Consider the following 18,392-nt stretch of genomic DNA (forward strand, 5'->3'; position numbering starts at 1 on the left):
CATTTATTTTAAATGGATATTCTGTTTTATTAGAGATATATATTTTAATGTTTGTCAGTTTTATTACCTATCAAATCATTTCTGTTTGTTATATGAGATAATTTGCTAAATGTGTTGAATTTGACAGTACGCTGTCATAATCTTGTTAGGAGAAAAGTGCAAAGAAAAAAAAAATGTATCGGCATATCAAAAAAAGTCAAAATCCTCCAAAAATTTGATTAAAAAATTTGACATTGACGTGCGCATGCGCATTGCCACTGTGATTCTAACCTATAATTGTGATGTCAAATCAGTACGTAAATGTGCTGTACTTATGAAAGATATTTCAACTTTTCATCGGCCAGTGAAACATATAAAAAAAAGTGTTAAATTATATAAACCCTAATAGGTTAACGACACGTGGACACTTTCATAGGACAAGGAAAAAAGGTAGCTATATACAGTCATAATTCGACGATATAACCAAAAAAAGTTTTGGTTGTCACTCTATCTGTAAATGGTAACGGTAATATTCTCAGTTATAATAAAATGCTATAAATACTACGCCAAATTGGTAAGAAATTGCATTTAATTGGTGATAAAACACTTTGCTAACGATATGTCGGTGAATCCGGCAAATTTAATTCACAAATTTCTACCAATTTCTACTAGTGAGAGTAGAGAGGTTTCTCTCTGCTGCATCCTATATACTACTATACGTACTTCTATATTATACTCTATTTTCACTGAACTATAGGCCAATCAAAAATCGAGAAGAAAACTTGTTTACTACTTCTACTTACTACTATCATGAGTGATTAGTTTTTAGGATTTCGCAAGAAACGAAAATATTTTGAATAAGGTATTCATTCGTTATCTTGTTTAAATAAATCAGTTTATGGAAAAAAACCCTCTCAAAATTAAATCACATCCCTAATAAATACTTCTGCTTCTACTTCTAACTTCTATACTATATAGTATAGATCGAAATATGTGATTCAGTTACATACACCAAATTATTGTAGAGCAGATTCCTGCAAAGAGTAATCATAATGATAACGCATTATTTAAAAAAAAAAATTAGTAATAATGGTAACGAAGTATGAAAAGAAAATTTATATATTATTATTGTATTTTTATAAAGTAACGTTCCTAATAATGCTTTAACATTAATATGTGTGTATTAACATTAATATGTCTTTAATCCATTTTTACACAGAAAAAAAATTAATATTCAAAATTAAATAATACAATAATTATGAACACAATAAACATTTCTGTTTGAATAATTGTATGCTATGTTTACTTACTGTTTGACAATCATTCCTCTATATTTGCGAAGTGTGCATATGAAACGCGCGCGTGTTCTGCTTTACATATTTTGGCAAATTGTGCGACGATTAGTATAGGATCAGATGTACATATCTTGAGTCTTAATTTACCTTACAAAAAGTAAAGAAGATAAATCAAGAAGCCAACAAAAACGGTCTAAAATAATTGAGATGAAAGTAGGTAATGTGAAAGCACCCTACATTTTCGGGTATAACTCAAGAAATACCTGACATCTTTATGTGATGCGGGACAAGATAACTCTTCCAACTCGAAGCACTTTTTAAAAAGTCATTTTTATATTCAATTGTTTGTGCATGGAAACATATTGCATAGAAAATTTTTTTGTGACAACTGAAATATAAATCTAAAATTATATATATATATATATATATAGATATTAACACTATATATAATTTTTTACTTTTAGTAAAAAGAATTGTATAACAGCAAAAGAGAACCTTTATAAAAACCAACGTCTTATATAATTGTGTATTACTTTTATTATCTATAAAATGATTAGTTTGATCCATTAAAATTGCAGTAGAGTAACTATTATACGTAACAAGTCGGAATCGATTCTGATCGGAATTATTCAATTACATATTATATTATAACATGTACTTATATGCACTATACATAATTATATGATTATTTTATTTTTGATAAAAACAGTAATATTCGCAATATAAAGCAAGAGAAAATTTTATAGATATCAATTCATCTTGTGTATATAATTGTGTTGCTTTTATTATCTTTTATTTTAACTCAATAAGAATTATAACAGAGTAGAAGTAGAACATATCTATATATATCTACCTAAGTCTTAAACGATACCTAATAAGATATTAAAAATTTACATATATAAAGATATAGCAATTGAGATGCAATATAAACATTGATTACTTACTAGATAACAATAAAGTTTTACATGAAGCAATTTTTAAATTGTTATATAATTGCTATATAAAAAATAAAATAGGTAATTATAACAAACAGTATTTATTTGATTACGATAGTTTTGCATGCAATAAACATCTTTAAATTGTTGTATAATATATATCTATGTAACAACAACAAGAAATAAAGAGTGGATATAGCATATACAGAATGTTCCGAAATTTGCAAATTAAAATACTATAGTAAAAAAGTTTTTGAAAAATTAATAAATTAAATAAAGAAGTTATTTTTTTAGCAGTATATTTTTGAGATATAAAGATTTAAATAAGGTTAATTATAGACCTTTAACCACCTGATTAAGGAGTGTATTAATAAGAAATGAAGACCTCTGACTGTGCATACTACTACCGTAAGTATGATTCATGGACAGATGGTCGTCTGTAATTGGTCTGTAATTTACTCGTGAAGGCCAGAACCCAACTTGGGTTGTAGTGCCATTGGATCGATGGTCATATTTAAATTCTTGTTATCTCAAAAACTCTACTGCCCACAAAATAAACATTTACAAATAACTTTTTTACTTAATATTTTGAGAATTTTCTTGTTATAGTGTATATGTTTATTAGTTTCATTTGCTTTCGGAGTACTCTGTATGAGAGATAAAATTAAGAAATAATTATTAGAAAGGAAATTCTGGATGCTTTGATAAACCTTTGAAGAAACTGAAATCACATACGCGTGCAGATTCTCCCATGTCCAGAGCATTTAATTTTTCGACATCTCCAGCTTCGAGTTCCCAATCGAATAATTCGATGTTCTCTTTAATCCTATAAGGATTAATGCTTTTTGGTATGACCGCTATACCTTTTTCAACAATATGCTTAAGTAATATTTGTGCGGGTGTTTTTTCATATTTTTCCGCAACTTCTAACACAGTTAGATTTTTTAATAAGTCCGGCGTAGCGTCTCCCTTTCCTATTTTCTCGACAAATCCACGGGAACCCAAAGGAGCGTACGCCGTTACACTGATGTTGTTGTCCTGACAAAAGTTTACCTAAACAAAGAATATATATTTTTAGATTGTTAAAGTTACAGTCACATTAATTGACTAGATCATACACATCATTTATATCGATGATTTCTTTAAACTATTGTATTTTCCGGATGTTAAAAATTGCGATATCACGAACGCATTACGACACTGATAGTTTAAAATTAGTGTGTTTGTGTGTGTGTGTGTGTGTGTGTTGCTGAAATATAAATATAAATTTTCAGCCTCTTGTAATGCCAACACTTTGAAAAAAATCAATGATGTTATAGCATTCAGTTCGAATTTATAGTTTCGTAACTATATGTTGTAATAGTAAAAAAGTTTTAATTTAGTTTAATCCATTATCTGTCTACGACAAACCAGAGGTGTTTAATTTTATCACTTTTTTAAATTTAATTTATAAGATAAGATTACTTAATTTATAATTTAATTTATAAGATAAGATTTACCAATTCGGTCTGTTGAAAATAAACATGCAATTCTATCTGCAAATTTGAGACAGGCAACTTAGCGTTATCTAAAATTCGTTGTATCTGGTCGATGTTAAAATTGGACAGTCCAATTGCTTTCGTACGTCCTTCCAGCACTTGATTTTCCATTGTTTGCCAAATTTGCAGATGATCCGTGTTTGTATCAATCAAAATTTCTCCTTTTTCATTAAAAGGATGAAAATCTTCACCTGCATCTTGATATGCGAAGGGGGTATGCACCAAATACAAATCAATATAACTCAAATTTAAATTAGAAAGTGATCGCTTCAACCATTTTTCTATATCTCCAGGTCTGTTACCACTTGGTGGTACCTATAGATATTGAGCATATATATATATATAATATGATACATATATACATATATATACACATACATATACATATATAATGATATATGATATACGTATATGTGTATAATTAATGGTAAATTAATAATATACTATCATTTTTATTATTTATAGTGGGTTTCTCATTATTTTTGAATGTGTGTGTGTATGTGTGAGATCTCTGCTTCCGATCGACCTAAAATTTTACATATAAGTTGCTCTTGATGTGAGAAACGAAATGCGTGGTTCCAACGTCCCAACTTTGGGAAACAAAAAAGTGTTTTATGATAGCACTTTTTGATTAAAATCTACTTTATATTACACATACATAAATATGTGTAAATTATATAACACATATATATAATTTAATTAATTATAAAGCAGATAGTGTGTAAATATAAATTTTAATATTCCTTGGTATAATTTAAATTATATGGAAATTAATCGAAATAATTATTAACTTTGATTGTTAATAACTTTTTAATAAATAATGAGTTAAAACCTGAAGGTCACTCAGGATCATAACTTTGACAATAGCATATGTCAAAGTCAAGTTCATCGGAAGGGAATCCCCCTGTCCAGTACATTTATTAAAATTTATTTTAATTAATAAGTGCTGTCTTATACATTAAAAAAATTTTTTTTATTTTTCGAAGTTAAGAATAAGTCACGTGTACTTTATTTCTTACATTCAATAGGATTCATTATACAATTTTATGTCAATCGGCAGCAGGGGTCATTCATCTAAGTTTCTTTCTAAAACTTTTAAATAAAACATTTAGAAAAAGTTACAAATTATAGAGTATAACCTTAGAAACAGTACCATTTCTAAGGCTACACTTTTTCAACATAGTTCGAAGGTATTATAAATAATGAACGGAAATAAGCTTGAATTATCTCGCTAAAATATACATACTACTGCAATTTAAAGACCATGCGGTGACGATGCTAACTAATACACATGAGGTTTGTAATATTAAATTACTGTGTGTGTATGTGTGTGTATGTTGATATTTATATTAATTATTTATATTATGCTTAAAAACATTTATGAAAATTCGAGTGTTATACCTTTGTCACAATAAACAAATCTGATCGCTTGATCCTGCCAGAATCCAACCATTTTTTGATAACGTTTCCGATATAACGCTCGTTTTCGTATACTGTAGCTGTATCGATGTGCCTATACCCTGCTGTTAAAGCTGCATCCACAGCTGCTTCTAGTTCTTCTCCACTTGCCTATATTAATAACATATTTTTATAAACAAATAAATACACGCACGCACGCACGCACAGAGGATATTCTTGAATAAAAAAGTTCCTTTTTATCTCACAAAGAGATAGATCTATAGTAACAAATATGATACTATTAGACTAAGTATGATTTAAAATAAGCACAGTGTATATAATTACTTATAAAAATTATTTATGTCAGGAGGAGCATAACTTTTTATTACGGCAATATAAATATTTCAATATAATAAAATATGTATCACATATTTAAATATAATATAATTACGATATAAATAAATTTCGTTTGAATTATAATACAAATTTTACTTCTTTATAAACTTACATGCCATGTTCCAAATCCTATTATGGGCATTTGTTGCCCTGTTGGCAGAGATACACTTAAATTTTGTTGAACCATGTTCAATGTGCTTTGTAACAACGAAGAACCCAGACTGTATGTTAAAGTCGAGATATGCTTACTATATCCACCACTTCACCCCTATCTTTCTCTTTCCATTGCAACTCAACTTTCACCGTACTATATAGCTATGTATATAGAACCTGTACTTACTGTCGAGTGACATACAAGGAAGAATTTTATACGAATTTCAAACTGAAATTGATAACCGGTTGCTTAGATAGAAATATATACATATATATAATATATATATTTAAACTTGATTTTTAGTATTTCTGTTGAGATCTCCAAAACTACAGTTGTGCTCATAAATGTTTTATTACTAATATTTTTGTCGTATTTCAAAAAGCTAAGTATTTTTGTGAATAAAAATCGTAGAGAAGTTTTTGACCACGCATTTTAAAGCATAAAGATAAGGCATTAAATTTGATTTTTTTTTACATTTTATTCTTAAATTATATAAAATTGAATATTAATATTTTTTGTCTTACTTTGAAGCTGCTCCAAAAAAGTTTGATGAAACATCATCGGACAAAAATTGTAATATAAAAGTACAGATGTGCTGAATTTTTTTATGTTGCGGCTATTTGAACACACGCCGTGTGTCTAAATATCCAACATATGCCTTTCTGAAATCATTACTTATATCTACCTCCACTTCTATTTGCATTAATTTTCAATTGAATTCGTAGATGTTAGCAATCTAGGTAATCTATAGATCTACTATTTTTAGCTGAACTTATTGCACAGTTCATCTTTCTTCTTTTTCTTTCTACATTGCAAAAAAAAAAGAAAATATAAACTGTGCAAGAAATTCAGATAAAAAAACAGCCTTTGTATGAAAGTCTGTTGTTCATAATAATTTTCTGTTCCTGTAATCACTGAATCAAATAGCTCAGGGTTAGATATTTTTTTTACGAAAATATCAATAATAGACATATAGAATACAAGTAATATTTCTGCCAAATTCGGAGTATCGCGTGAATGTTAAAAGAAATAAAGAACAATTTCTTAACGCAGATATAAAATCGTTACGAAGAAAGTTTATCTCCAAGTCAATATTTGCTGAACCTCGATACGAAGAAAGCAAATTCTAGAAACTGCTAATGAACGTGTCGAAGTATAGTATACGTAATAGAAAATAAGCTTTTCAACATATATAAAAGTAATTTACTGAAAAGAATCGTATTTTTATATGAAAATTTTACATGTTTATGACTGGAAAATTACATGGATTTTTTCAGTGTTGTCTCTCTCCTTCTTCATTTCTGAAATTAAATTAATTAATTAAATAATTAATTAATGTTACTTTTATAAATTTATACACTATTTAAAAAATATATACATATATTTTTACCAATTATATTTGTTATTGATTATTTCAGATATATGGTTGTCTGTAAATGTATATTTGCATAAATTGTGGAGCTGAATGCAAAGAGCTTTTCAGGAGATACTGCCCTAGTGTCCTTAAAATTTTAAAATGTGTAAGTAAAACATTAACCCATGTGTTTATATTGTACACTGACAATTTTACACTATTTTAGGAGAAATGTGGATTGTTAGCTGACAAATATATTGAATATGATCCTGTTATAGTCCTTGTAGATCTTATTCTGATAGAAAAACCAGCTTATAGACATCTTTTGTACAATAGCAATTTTAAATCATATTGGAAGATAAGTATAATATTATGGCTAGCCGAATCGTTCAGAGCTTGGTCTTTTTGTGACATAGATGAAACCGAATTAACTGCGTCAGAAATGGATTTAGTTCACAATGCATTACAAGACCATTGCAATATTTATATTTTGCTGTTACACACAGCACTAGCATTTGCAGCATTTATTTGTACAGTTATTGTAGTAACTGAAGTAAAATGGTTTATCATTGGTAAAAAACCATACAAATATAGCGTAAAGGATTTAAGTTGCGCTCTAATAATCGGAGGTTGCGGTAAATTATTGGGATTTTTGGGAATAGTGTGGCAGCACATAGCCTCTGGTCCATATTACCTTCTTATTCAAGGTTACACCGTTTTATGCCTTTTAACTGCATATTCAGGTAAAAATGCACTTAAAAACGTATACTTTACGCAAGACATTCATAGCTTTATTGCGATTTCAAAATTCACAATCTATTTATAATTTATCTTTGATCAATTATTTAATAATACATACATTTCGATTTTTTTTATTGCAGTTGTCTGCAAGAGTGGAAGGGGAGGATCTTTGATTGGATTAATTGCTGGATTTTTATTGTATGGTTACATATGTACTTCCATATCTAAATTGCACCTAAATATTCCCAATATCACACTAACATGACATAAAATATCTGATAAAATCACACAGTTTTTGATGTTTAAGCATCTTTAACAGGAAGAACACTCCAACCTAATACTAGTCTATCGAAACCACAAGAAAATAAATTACACACACTGCTATCTTCCAACCAAGCAACAGAACACACCATTCTACGATGTCCCTGCAAATATAATCATATTTTTTAATGAGATATTTATAATAAATATATATATTTCAAGAATGAAAGAATAAATTCGATTGTGTTACGCATTCTGATACTATAAAATATATTTTTTCTTACGTGTCTACTAGTTCTAGGTAACCTTGCCAAACGTTGACCACTTAGATCAAATAAACGTATTTGTCTATTGTCATGTGGTATTGCCACTATCCCGGTACTAGAAACTGATAATCTATTAGCAGCACTATCTCCACGTATTGTCGCTAATGGACTACGTATATTACGTAATTCCCATACTTTTATACTTCTGTCATCCGAACCAGATACAATTTTATCTTCTCTCGTAAAGACTGCAGACGTTACTGTTCTATGAGAGATATGCTTATTAATCTTACGTATTTAATGCGAAGGGTAAACAGATTGAATATTAATCAGAAAAAAAACTTGCTTTTGTTAATATACTTACTCTGTATGACCTTGAAATACTGAAACCGAGTGTATGGGTTCCCTAAAATCCCACAATCGAAATGTATTATCTCTACTAGACGTAACACACAATTTTTGTGTATGATGAGTCGACACGTGAGTTAATTCTTGATCGTGTCCGCATAGTGTATGTATAATCTCTCCGGTTTCCGTGTCGTACAAGTTTGCTGTTCTATCCCAAGAAGCTGTGACTAACTGTTCAGCACCAGAGAGCCAATCTGCAGCCATTACAACGCTTGTATGACCCAAAAGTTCGCGTATCGGTGTCCTTAAAGTCGGGGGATCATCTTGCTCGTCGTTATTACTGAGTAGATTATTAGCAGTAGTTCGTTCGGAACTCGCTATTGGAAGTTCTTCTAACGACGATACTCTTTTCGACATATCCCAATCAACAGCTGCCTGCCACACGTGAGCGGAACAGTCGCCACTCGCTGATAAAGCCAATTCTCTATTTGGATGAAACCGAACCGAATTTACAGATCCACTGTGACCGATATATTGTAACAAACATCGACTATTATCTATTGCCCATATACGTGCTGTATGATCAGCAGAGGCAGTTGCTATGATGGGTTGACCTAATCTGCCGACGGATACTTCCCACACACCATCTCGATGACCCATATACTCTTTTTGCATAGTGCAATTCATAGACGGAGTTTTAAAACTTGATACTATTTTACTGGTCTGTGCTTTTAATTTGTGGGAAGTTTTAATTTTTTGCGCTGAGTTTGCACCCATTGCTAGAAAATAAAGAAAAATTCTTATTACAATATATAATGTAATAAAATTATTAAGTTTTAAAAAATTATTATATTACCATATACTAGCTATGTATTCTATCTTTTGTATCATTCTTATTAAATTTCCTGGAATAGATAGATGAGTGGAAAATATGTCATAAAATTATATAATGAAGATAATAAATAGAATATTTTAAACACAAAATATTAAAAAAAAATTTAATATTTATAAGCTGTATGGTACTTATGAAACTAAATAAAAAATACATAAATTAAATTAAATTGTCAGAAATGAAAATAATTTAAGAAAATAATTTTTGGCATAATTTAATGAATACTATTATCTGAATGTTACATTTCTATAGTTCTCTAAATGTTTGTATAAAAAAATGTAATAATTTGAACTATCTTTCTTTTTTATTCTTTCTTTGCAACATATGAATTAAAATGTATTTTTATATCGGATTTAACATTAATATTATAATAGTCTTACATTTCTGCTTAGATAGATTTTTTGTTTCTGGATAATCCGTAAGATCTCCTGGAGGTAAACTACGCTCGCCCGATCCATAACACTCTCTTTCAAGTCTATCATTTAGGATGTCGATCTTCTCCTGCACTATAATAAGAAACAGAAGATTCAATACATATAACAGCTATATTAAATAATGAAATAAATAACTAATGATGAATTTGATTGCTCGCATTACACTGAATTAGTATTTTTATTAAAGGCTTACATAAATTATCTAAATGCAGTGACATAATATAGGTAATCACTTTTTACAATAAAACAATCTGTTAAATAACATGACATTATCATTATTAAATAGTTAATCGTTTAAAATATTTATCTCTTTACCTGTTTTTGTATTTAATTTTGCTAATTTTATATATAGCAACTTAACACACACTAATCTAACATAGTACAAGCAACTAAATTTTTCATAAAATATACTTACATCCAAGATTTTCTGTGTACAACATTTCAAATTCCTTTTCAATTTGGTGAAACAGATCATACAAACGGCATCGCAGAGCCGATGGAATGGGGCTGTCTTCTAACTCCGAACGGAAGGTGACATAGTGCAATGCAGTAGATTGCAATGGAGTTGAACCGCTTTGACTCTGTTGAGACTGTAGTTCTGTATCAGTACTGCTTTGTACACGAGGTATAGAGATCCTCTTTGCTTTGCTACTGGATTTACTTCCAGCTGTGGCTGGTGGTTCACCGGGCATGACTCGTCACTTAAAAAAAATGACATAAATAGCAGACGAGCACATCCCAGTATTTTGTCCCCACTGCATACATCGCCGATCACTCTGACTTCAGGAGTATGATCTGCATGATTAATCTGCACACCGTCTACGACCTATCAACAGATTATATCAATTAAAGGTACAATCATCGAAATGTTGAATGTACTACGCGACAGATGCGACATTAAAGGTATACTTTGAATACTGAACACAAATGTGGAAACACACACAATATCAGATAGTTGTAAGAAAAAAATGTAGTACATTTAAAAACATCTTACCCGAATTCGAGATCTATGGATGCACGAAAGATTCAAGATGTGATTAGACTAGGTAAAACAATAAGACACCTAGTGCGTCTCTGTCAAGAAATTTCTCGTGATTAACTGCTGTCAGGTCTGGTAATTGCGTTTCCATATCATTTTGTACGCATGATTTCCGATGCTGTTCTGTTGTTCTCATATTGCATTCCTCTAAGCGGTATCATCACGCGACTGCTTTCAAAATTACCGAAAATCACGTTGGTCATTAAAAGAAAAATAAGAAAGAATGTATCTTTGTAATGACGCGAGTTGTTTACTTCAGTTTACTCCCTTGAGATTGGAGATAACGTAATGAAGTCGCGAGACAATCGATCGAGAATATTAACCGAACATCACGAAGTTATTTATGATACTCGTCGCTGATTTCGCGCGTTTTTTTCACGCTGGTAATGTTACCGAATGAAAATTTGCACCTGCAGTGTCACATTTATTTTCGGTGCTTTGAGACACCTCTTTCTTCCCGTCGACACCGAGCACCATGTTTATTACTTTTATACATGCAGGGGATGAATTTACAGAGAAGCGCGTACGACGAAGCAGTAACAAACGTAATATTATGCCGAATTCAGGCTATGTTCGATATTTGACAAACATCTAAAATATCTAATGCAAGAATCGGCTTTGTAAGCAGTGAGCATATTAGCTTTAGCCTGCATCTACAATAAATGTTTTAATTTTTAAGCCGTAAGAGAAAATGACCAATTACAGTCGAATGCGAGGAAAATAATTGACTGTGATTCGTCCATTTCTTATGGTACAAAGTTTAAAAATATATGTACGTTCCAGGTTAAAGCCCCAGACACAAATACCACACAATACGAACGAATAGCAATAGCGATAGAAATAACACGATACACCTATCAGAAACTGTATATTTCGTATATCCTATTTTAATAGGTTGTGAAACCGTGTTATTTTTATCGCTCTTGCTATTCCCTCGCATTGTTTAGGACTTAAAAAGCTTAAACATTTTTTGTAGATGTGGATTTAAGCCTTGTATCCATTAATAAAAATCGGTCCGAGATCTCGAAAAGAAAAATTAACAAATCACATTTGAGGCATCTAGTTACGTTTCAATGTTATTGGTCAATTCTTTCCCCATCTGAGATCTTGGACTGATTTCTAGCATCGTGGACATAGGGCTTTAACAACCAATTCTCTACCTGTATTTATGAAATATGATCGTATTCATAAAACACTGCCTTAAGGTCATATGTGTATCAGCTTTAAAAACATATCGAAACTTTCCCGCCGAAACTGATTTCGGTGGCGTGACATACTTGTTGATTTACTTTCGTTTGCTTGTATTAGATCTTTTAAATTGTTTTTAAACAAGTAGCTCACGCGAAATGGAGGGCTTCGATGATCCAGGAATATTCTTCTCTGACAATTTCGCGGTGGACGAAAGTCACGAGAATCGCGTGAATCTTCAACACTCGAAAAAGAAATTCAAAGAGTTCATCCGACAGTTTCACGAGGGTAATTTCAACTACAAATACCGGTAATGAAGAAAGATTAGATATTCTTGTCACCTACAGTTTTATCTGATGTTTCAGTACCTTTTAATTTTTTTTCAGGGATATCTTAAAGCGTAATTATAATCTCGGTCAATACTGGATGGAGATCAATCTTGAGGATTTGGCAGCTTTCGACGAGTCCCTTGCGGAGAAAATCCAAAAGCTTCCAACAGAGTACTTATCCGTTCTAGAAGAAGCTGCAAAAGATGTTGCGGACGAGCTAACGGCACCTCGACCTGAAGGCGAGGAAAAGATGGAAGACATTCAGGTCTTGTTATGTTCGGATGCTCATCCGAGTTCCTTGAGAGGGATGAAGGTAATACCATAATTCTCATAACATGTATAGCAATGATAAAGTTCACAAAAACTTGCATAGTTTCACTGTCATCAATTTAAAGGGATGGCATATAAATTTATTAAAAATCTTGAATCCTTAGAATAAATATAGTGTCCCATGAAACTGAGAATATATTTTAGAGTTCATTCTAAGTGAAGTAATTAATTTATACTATATATTTGATTCATGTTGGATATGATAGTCCTTCTTAAGCTGCAGTATAAGGATTCATAGATCAAACTCACTATTATTACTTAACTTAATTATCAAGCTATAAAAAACTTGTCAGTAATGCAAATTTACCAATTGATCAACTTAGCATCTTTCAACTTCTTTTTGTGGCATTTAAAGTCTTGTATATATTATATGTCAAAGTATCAACTTTAGCAAATATATATATTTATCAACACTTACTTGTCAATTAATACATTTACATAGTTAATTGACTACAACAGACTATAGTAAGTATACATACATTTACTGAGTTAACAGACTGACATATATTGATAATCCATTAGCAGTTACTTAATAGACTGAGGATCATAGACCAAGCACAAATAGCATTTGCATAATTTTATAAAATATGTGTTTAGAAAAAACAAGCTGTGTATCATGTTTGCATTGAAAAGAGATATCTTGAAAAATTAATAAAATTATGGAGAGAAAGAAAGAGAGAGATCAGTTGCTCCACCTTTATAATAAATTATGGGGTATTGAGCTAATGGATAAAAAAAGCGTAACATTAAGTAAGCTAAAATTTATTGAAGATGAAATAATCTAATCGAAGTAATAATTACAAATACCTATATTTTTTGTCTGTTAAAATATTAATAAAATTGTCAATATTTTGATAATATTGACCTGAATTGATCTGTAACCTATATAGTGTATATGGACATTTTGCTTAGAATGAATTCCAAAATACATTCTTGTTTTTGTCATGAAGCATCCTGTATAATTAAAAATTAATTTTAATATATAATTACTCCACTCTTGTAGCCAGATATTGTTTCAAAGCTCGTTAAAATTCCTGGTATAATCGTTTCTGCATCTGGCATTAGATCAAAAGCAACAAAGATTGCAATACAATGCCGTTCTTGCAAGGTTACTCAAGTCAATATTCCTATCAAGCCTGGTCTAGAAGGATACACGCTACCCAGAAAATGCACCACGTGAGTTTCCTTTCAAAAGTAATTTATTACTCGCTTTATAATGTATCGCACAAATAATTGTCATTTGTCATTAGAGAACAAGCTGGTGGAGGACAAAAATGTCCCCTGGATCCTTTCTTTATAATGCCGGATAAATGCCACTGTGTGGACTTTCAAGTATTAAAGCTTCAGGAGTTACCAGATCATATACCGCAGGGTGAAATGCCCAGACATTTGCAGTTATATTGCGATCGGTATTTATGTGACAGAATTGTGCCTGGTAATAGAGTTTTGATTCTCGGGATATATTCCATTAAGAAAGTATCTAAGACAGGTGGCAAAGGTGCAGGTAAAGAAAAGGCATTAGTAGGCGTACGAGCTCCATATATTCGTGTTCTTGGTATCTCTGTGGATGGAGATAATACCAACATAGGTACTGGCGTAATAATACAAAATTGAAACATTTAGAGTATCGATTAGTGATTTGTATTTATTTCTTTTTTTCCTGTATTTTCTACGCAGGAACTCAGCCGCCCGTTACATCTGAAGAGGAAGATCTTTTCACCCGTTTAGCAGCAGATCCTAATATTTATGAAAGAATCGCGAAGAGCATAGCTCCTAGTATTTTTGGTGCAATAGATATTAAAAAAGCTATTGCGTGTTTATTGTTTGGCGGTTCGAGAAAACTAATGCCAGATGGCTTGTGCAGGAGAGGCGATATTAATATCTTAATGCTGGGTGATCCAGGTACCGCTAAGTCACAGTTGTTGAAATTTGCAGAAAGAGTTGCTCCTATAGCTGTTTATACATCGGGAAAAGGTAGTTCCGCAGCCGGTTTGACAGCGTCTGTATCAAGAGATCCAGTAACTGTAAGTTACATTCTTGTTAAACATTTTTTACATTTACAATTTTTGTAATTAATTTAAATACATAAATTTATTTCAATAAATATTTTTCATGTATACAACTATTGCTGTTTCCAGAGAAATTTCGTCATGGAAGGTGGCGCGATGGTTCTCGCGGATGGTGGAGTAGTTTGCATAGATGAATTCGACAAAATGAAGGAGGATGATAGAGTGGCGATACACGAAGCTATGGAACAACAAACGATCTCTATAGCGAAAGCAGGAATAACGACAACTCTGAATACACGATGTTCTGTGTTAGCAGCAGCGAATTCAGTCTTCGGTCGTTGGGATGATATAAAAGGAGAAGAGAATATAGATTTTATGCCGACAATATTGTCACGTTTTGATATGATATTTATTGTTAAAGATGAGCATGAACACAACAGGGATATGATATTAGCTAAACACGTTATGAACATTCATTGTAATGCTGGCCAGATCACAGAACAATCGGTAGAAGGAGAAATTCCTGTACACATTCTCAAAAAGTATATAAACTATTGTAGAACGTAAGTTTGCTGTATCTTGTCGCATATGATGTATAACATCTTGTAAAAAATACATGTTTCCATTCATTTCTTTTTTTTAACAGACGTTGTGGTCCGAGACTCAGTACAGAGGCAGGGGACAAATTAAAAAATCGTTACGTTATGATGCGAGCTGGTACAAGAGAACATGAGAAAGATGCTGAAAAAAGATTATCGATACCTATAACAGTCCGGCAGCTTGAAGCTATTATACGAATTTCCGAAGCCTTGGCCAAAATGCAGTTACAACCCTTCGCTACTGAACTCCATGTTAATGAAGCTTTAAGGCTCTTCCATGTATCTACATTAGAAGCTGCAATGTCTGGTTCATTAGCAGGTAAGCTACAAATTGATAAATACAGAATATATTATATTTGGTAGCCCAAAAAAAATACGAGTATAAAGTTTTATAACGTATATATTGCGATCTTATCAGGAGCAGAAGGATTTACCTCGGAGGAGGATCATGAAATATTGACCCGTATTGAAAAACAATTGAAGAATAGATTTCCTATTGGACATCAAGTATCTGAACAAAATATTGTGAAAGATTTTCTTAAGCAGTCATTTCCAGAACGTGCTATTTACAAAGTTATACATACAATGATACGCCGCGGTGAACTTCAGCATCGTTTGCAACGTAAAATGTTGTACAGATTGCATTGAAAAAATAACAGAACTACATTTAACGTATCGTGCTCGTTTGGTATGTTATGTATTTCTTTCTCAACTATTTTTATACAAACTAATGACTTGGATGTTAATTTATGATTAAGGAAGTTCATTTTTAAACGGATAATGTGGATGATGTTCAATTCTGAAACACACAGACAATAATGTAAGTAGATTTTATATGAAATATATGTATAATTTTTATAAATTATATGAAGTATAATTTTAAATACATTTTTGATGAAATATAATAATCAAATTATACATATTTTTTAACTTACCCTTTAAAAAATAAGAAATTAAAAATTCGTCCATTAGTACCTTTATCTAAGGTATTCAAAACTTTCATGTTTTCCTCTGTTAAGGAAAAATCGAATAAATCGATATTTGACTTGACTCTTTCCGGGGACGAACTCTTAGGAATAATTACAACACCTGGTTGTAGTAAATGACGCAATAAAACTTGTGCTGTCGTTTTTTTATGCTCTGCAGCAATCTTTTGAACAATCGGGTGATTTAGCAAGTCAGGAAATGTATTTGAAGTATAATTATACTTTGCTTGAAAATGTGTCTTTGCAGCTGGAGAGCCTAATGGACTGTAACCTGTTACAACGATATTGTACTTCTTGCACAATTCTCGAATTGGTGTTTGCTGCATATATGCATGTAACTCTATCTAAAAATGTTAGATATCGTTATCTCGATAATGTTTTATCAATGAAGATTAAATTACACTTAATAGATAAATGTCGCTCAGTGATTTACCTGTAAATTACTTGGCTTAATTTGTGCGTTTTTCCAAATGGTCGAGATTTGCTCTTCGTTAAAGTTGCTTAAACCTATAGATTTAGTGCGTCCTGATTCAACTTGCTTCTCCATCTCCTGCAAAATAATTCTGTTCTTTCAAAGATTTTCTTTATATATATATTAATACATTATACAAAGTTAATTTCCTTTTTATGGTAACATATAAAGTTGATTCCATACTTTCCACACTGAGACAGGATCTGTGTCAAAATCGAGTATGTAATTTCCATCCTCGTTTGTTGCTGCAGTGTATGTATTTTGATCTAACTTAAATGCGAAGGGCATGTGAACAAGGTACATGTCTACATAATCCAATCCAAGCTTTTTTAACGATAATTTAATGAACTTTTCTACATCAGATGGTCGATTGCCAAAATTGGGTAACTAAAATAAAAACATTTACAAGACTTTTTAAGTATAGTTGTGCTTGTTTGAAAGACAATAATATTGTAATTATTAAGTAGTAAATTGCAACAGAAATCAATTTTATTGAGCTCGAGCATGGCACATTACCTTTGTTGTAATAAAAAGTTCTTCTCTAGTACCACCTTTATCAAACCATTTCTTCAAAGCTCTGCCGATCGCATCCTCATTATTATAATTTGCTGCTGTATCAATATGTCTATAACCACATTCTAAGGCAGTGCTCACAACAGTTTCAATCTCTTCTGGTTTAGCCTGGAAGAACGATTGTTTTAATCTTTTCAGATCACTTTATACAAGTATTTTATTACACAATTGAGTGATGACAAAAAATATGTGATCAATAAGATACGTTATTGTTATCTATTATTATTACAACATTCTAATAATATTTTGTCACCTGCCACGTTCCCAGTCCTACTGTAGGCATATCATATCCTGACAGCAACTGTATAGAATGCATACTAGATTCTTATCGATATTATAACGAATATAGCACAGTTGTCACATTAAATGCGTTATAGCAGCTGCCATTTAGAAGTAGTTTCACACTTAAGTTTGTTGTACCGTATTAATTTTAGGTCAGGTTTTGAGATTAATGTAGTGGTGATACACTTGGATAGGTCGTTTCTAAAGTTAGAATACTGTACACTAGCGAACACGCGAGTTAAGGTTCTCGTATATAGCAGTCGTAGTCATATATATCGTTTCAAAGTCGTATTGATTCGAAGAGGGTTGCGCCACAGATAATTGATTTCAACGAGAATGTATGCTATTTTAGAAAGAAATAAAATCGAAAAGGACTGTCACGGATAATACTTGAAATTTATATAAAAAAAGTTCTCAAATTATCTATTTTGTACCACTATAAATTATGATCAGTAACTGAATCGTTCAGACCACTAGCTTCCGTCTCCTATTGTTCATGTCGTCAATATCATCCAACTTTCGAGATTTATTTCTCCGTAATTGACATTTTATCTATGAAACAATACACTAAAACAAACGATAGTGAAAGTGAAC

General features: G+C 31.2%; 5 protein-coding genes across 5 annotated transcripts; 2 read left to right on the forward strand and 3 right to left on the reverse strand.

The window, feature by feature from the left end:
• Positions 1 to 173: 173 nt before the first annotated feature.
• Arv1 (ACAT-related protein required for viability 1) lies at positions 174 to 8,077 on the forward strand. Its single transcript, XM_018541885.1, is given in 3 exon segments — positions 174 to 429; positions 7,114 to 7,792; positions 7,931 to 8,077. Coding segments are annotated over 2 exon segments (786 nt in total). The 5' UTR covers positions 174 to 429; positions 7,114 to 7,131; the 3' UTR covers positions 8,056 to 8,077.
• On the reverse strand, positions 2,784 to 5,728 carry LOC108775503 (1,5-anhydro-D-fructose reductase). The gene is made up of 4 exons (XM_018541884.1): positions 5,654 to 5,728; positions 5,149 to 5,316; positions 3,709 to 4,062; positions 2,784 to 3,262 (listed from the first exon to the last, which is right to left on the reverse strand). Exons 1-4 carry the CDS (start codon positions 5,726 to 5,728, stop codon positions 2,888 to 2,890), a joined length of 972 nt encoding a protein of 323 aa, XP_018397386.1. The 3' UTR covers positions 2,784 to 2,887.
• Position 8,078: 1 nt separating the features above from the next.
• On the reverse strand, positions 8,079 to 11,323 carry Wdr37 (WD repeat domain 37). The gene is made up of 6 exons (XM_018541882.1): positions 10,986 to 11,323; positions 10,407 to 10,817; positions 9,938 to 10,063; positions 8,682 to 9,444; positions 8,336 to 8,582; positions 8,079 to 8,215 (listed from the first exon to the last, which is right to left on the reverse strand). Exons 2-6 carry the CDS (start codon positions 10,681 to 10,683, stop codon positions 8,093 to 8,095), a joined length of 1,536 nt encoding a protein of 511 aa, XP_018397384.1. The 5' UTR covers positions 10,684 to 10,817; positions 10,986 to 11,323; the 3' UTR covers positions 8,079 to 8,092.
• A 982-nt stretch (positions 11,324 to 12,305) lies between these two features.
• On the forward strand, positions 12,306 to 16,146 carry LOC108775508 (Minichromosome maintenance 5). The gene is made up of 8 exons (XM_018541890.1): positions 12,306 to 12,528; positions 12,605 to 12,860; positions 13,881 to 14,053; positions 14,128 to 14,465; positions 14,555 to 14,901; positions 15,016 to 15,449; positions 15,533 to 15,804; positions 15,904 to 16,146. The coding sequence occupies exons 1-8, from the start codon at positions 12,377 to 12,379 to the stop codon at positions 16,131 to 16,133; spliced, it is 2,202 nt and encodes a 733-aa protein (XP_018397392.1). The 5' UTR covers positions 12,306 to 12,376; the 3' UTR covers positions 16,134 to 16,146.
• Positions 16,141 to 18,382, reverse strand: LOC108775502 (alcohol dehydrogenase [NADP(+)]). Its single transcript, XM_018541883.1, has 7 exons — positions 18,270 to 18,382; positions 17,770 to 18,141; positions 17,460 to 17,624; positions 17,127 to 17,330; positions 16,905 to 17,021; positions 16,421 to 16,815; positions 16,141 to 16,284 (listed from the first exon to the last, which is right to left on the reverse strand). Exons 2-7 carry the CDS (start codon positions 17,830 to 17,832, stop codon positions 16,239 to 16,241), a joined length of 990 nt encoding a protein of 329 aa, XP_018397385.1. The 5' UTR covers positions 17,833 to 18,141; positions 18,270 to 18,382; the 3' UTR covers positions 16,141 to 16,238.
• Positions 18,383 to 18,392: the final 10 nt, after the last annotated feature.

Source organism: Cyphomyrmex costatus, unplaced genomic scaffold (assembly GCF_001594065.2).
Source record: "Cyphomyrmex costatus isolate MS0001 unplaced genomic scaffold, Ccosl1.0 scaffold30, whole genome shotgun sequence".
Classification (NCBI taxonomy): Eukaryota; Metazoa; Arthropoda; class Insecta; order Hymenoptera; family Formicidae; genus Cyphomyrmex; species Cyphomyrmex costatus.

What these genes read in the sequence shown, in the direction of transcription:
- LOC108775503 (XM_018541884.1), bottom strand. Translation starts at nt 5,728, where the DNA reads ATGGTTCAACAAAATTTAAGTGTATCTCTGCCAACAGGGCAACAAATG. An exon ending in ATTTGTTTATTGTGACAAAG is followed by an intron (nt 4,063 to 5,148) that starts GTATAACACTCG and finishes CAATATCTATAG; the next exon opens with GTACCACCAAGTGGTAACAG. An exon ending in ATTTTCAACAGACCGAATTG is followed by an intron (nt 3,263 to 3,708) that starts GTAAATCTTATC and finishes TTCTTTGTTTAG; the next exon opens with GTAAACTTTTGTCAGGACAA.
- Wdr37 (XM_018541882.1), bottom strand. Translation starts at nt 10,683, where the DNA reads ATGCCCGGTGAACCACCAGCCACAGCTGGAAGTAAATCCAGTAGCAAA. An exon ending in GTACACAGAAAATCTTGGAT is followed by an intron (nt 10,064 to 10,406) that starts GTAAGTATATTT and finishes TTCTTATTATAG; the next exon opens with TGCAGGAGAAGATCGACATC. An exon ending in TACCTAGAACTAGTAGACAC is followed by an intron (nt 8,216 to 8,335) that starts GTAAGAAAAAAT and finishes TTATATTTGCAG; the next exon opens with GGACATCGTAGAATGGTGTG.
- LOC108775508 (XM_018541890.1), top strand. Translation starts at nt 12,377, where the DNA reads ATGGAGGGCTTCGATGATCCAGGAATATTCTTCTCTGACAATTTCGCG. An exon ending in GTTCCTTGAGAGGGATGAAG is followed by an intron (nt 12,861 to 13,880) that starts GTAATACCATAA and finishes CCACTCTTGTAG; the next exon opens with CCAGATATTGTTTCAAAGCT. An exon ending in AATGTCTGGTTCATTAGCAG is followed by an intron (nt 15,805 to 15,903) that starts GTAAGCTACAAA and finishes CGATCTTATCAG; the next exon opens with GAGCAGAAGGATTTACCTCG.
- LOC108775502 (XM_018541883.1), bottom strand. Translation starts at nt 17,832, where the DNA reads ATGCATTCTATACAGTTGCTGTCAGGATATGATATGCCTACAGTAGGA. An exon ending in TAGGACTGGGAACGTGGCAG is followed by an intron (nt 17,625 to 17,769) that starts GTGACAAAATAT and finishes TCGTTCTTCCAG; the next exon opens with GCTAAACCAGAAGAGATTGA. An exon ending in ATCCTGTCTCAGTGTGGAAA is followed by an intron (nt 17,022 to 17,126) that starts GTATGGAATCAA and finishes ATTATTTTGCAG; the next exon opens with GAGATGGAGAAGCAAGTTGA.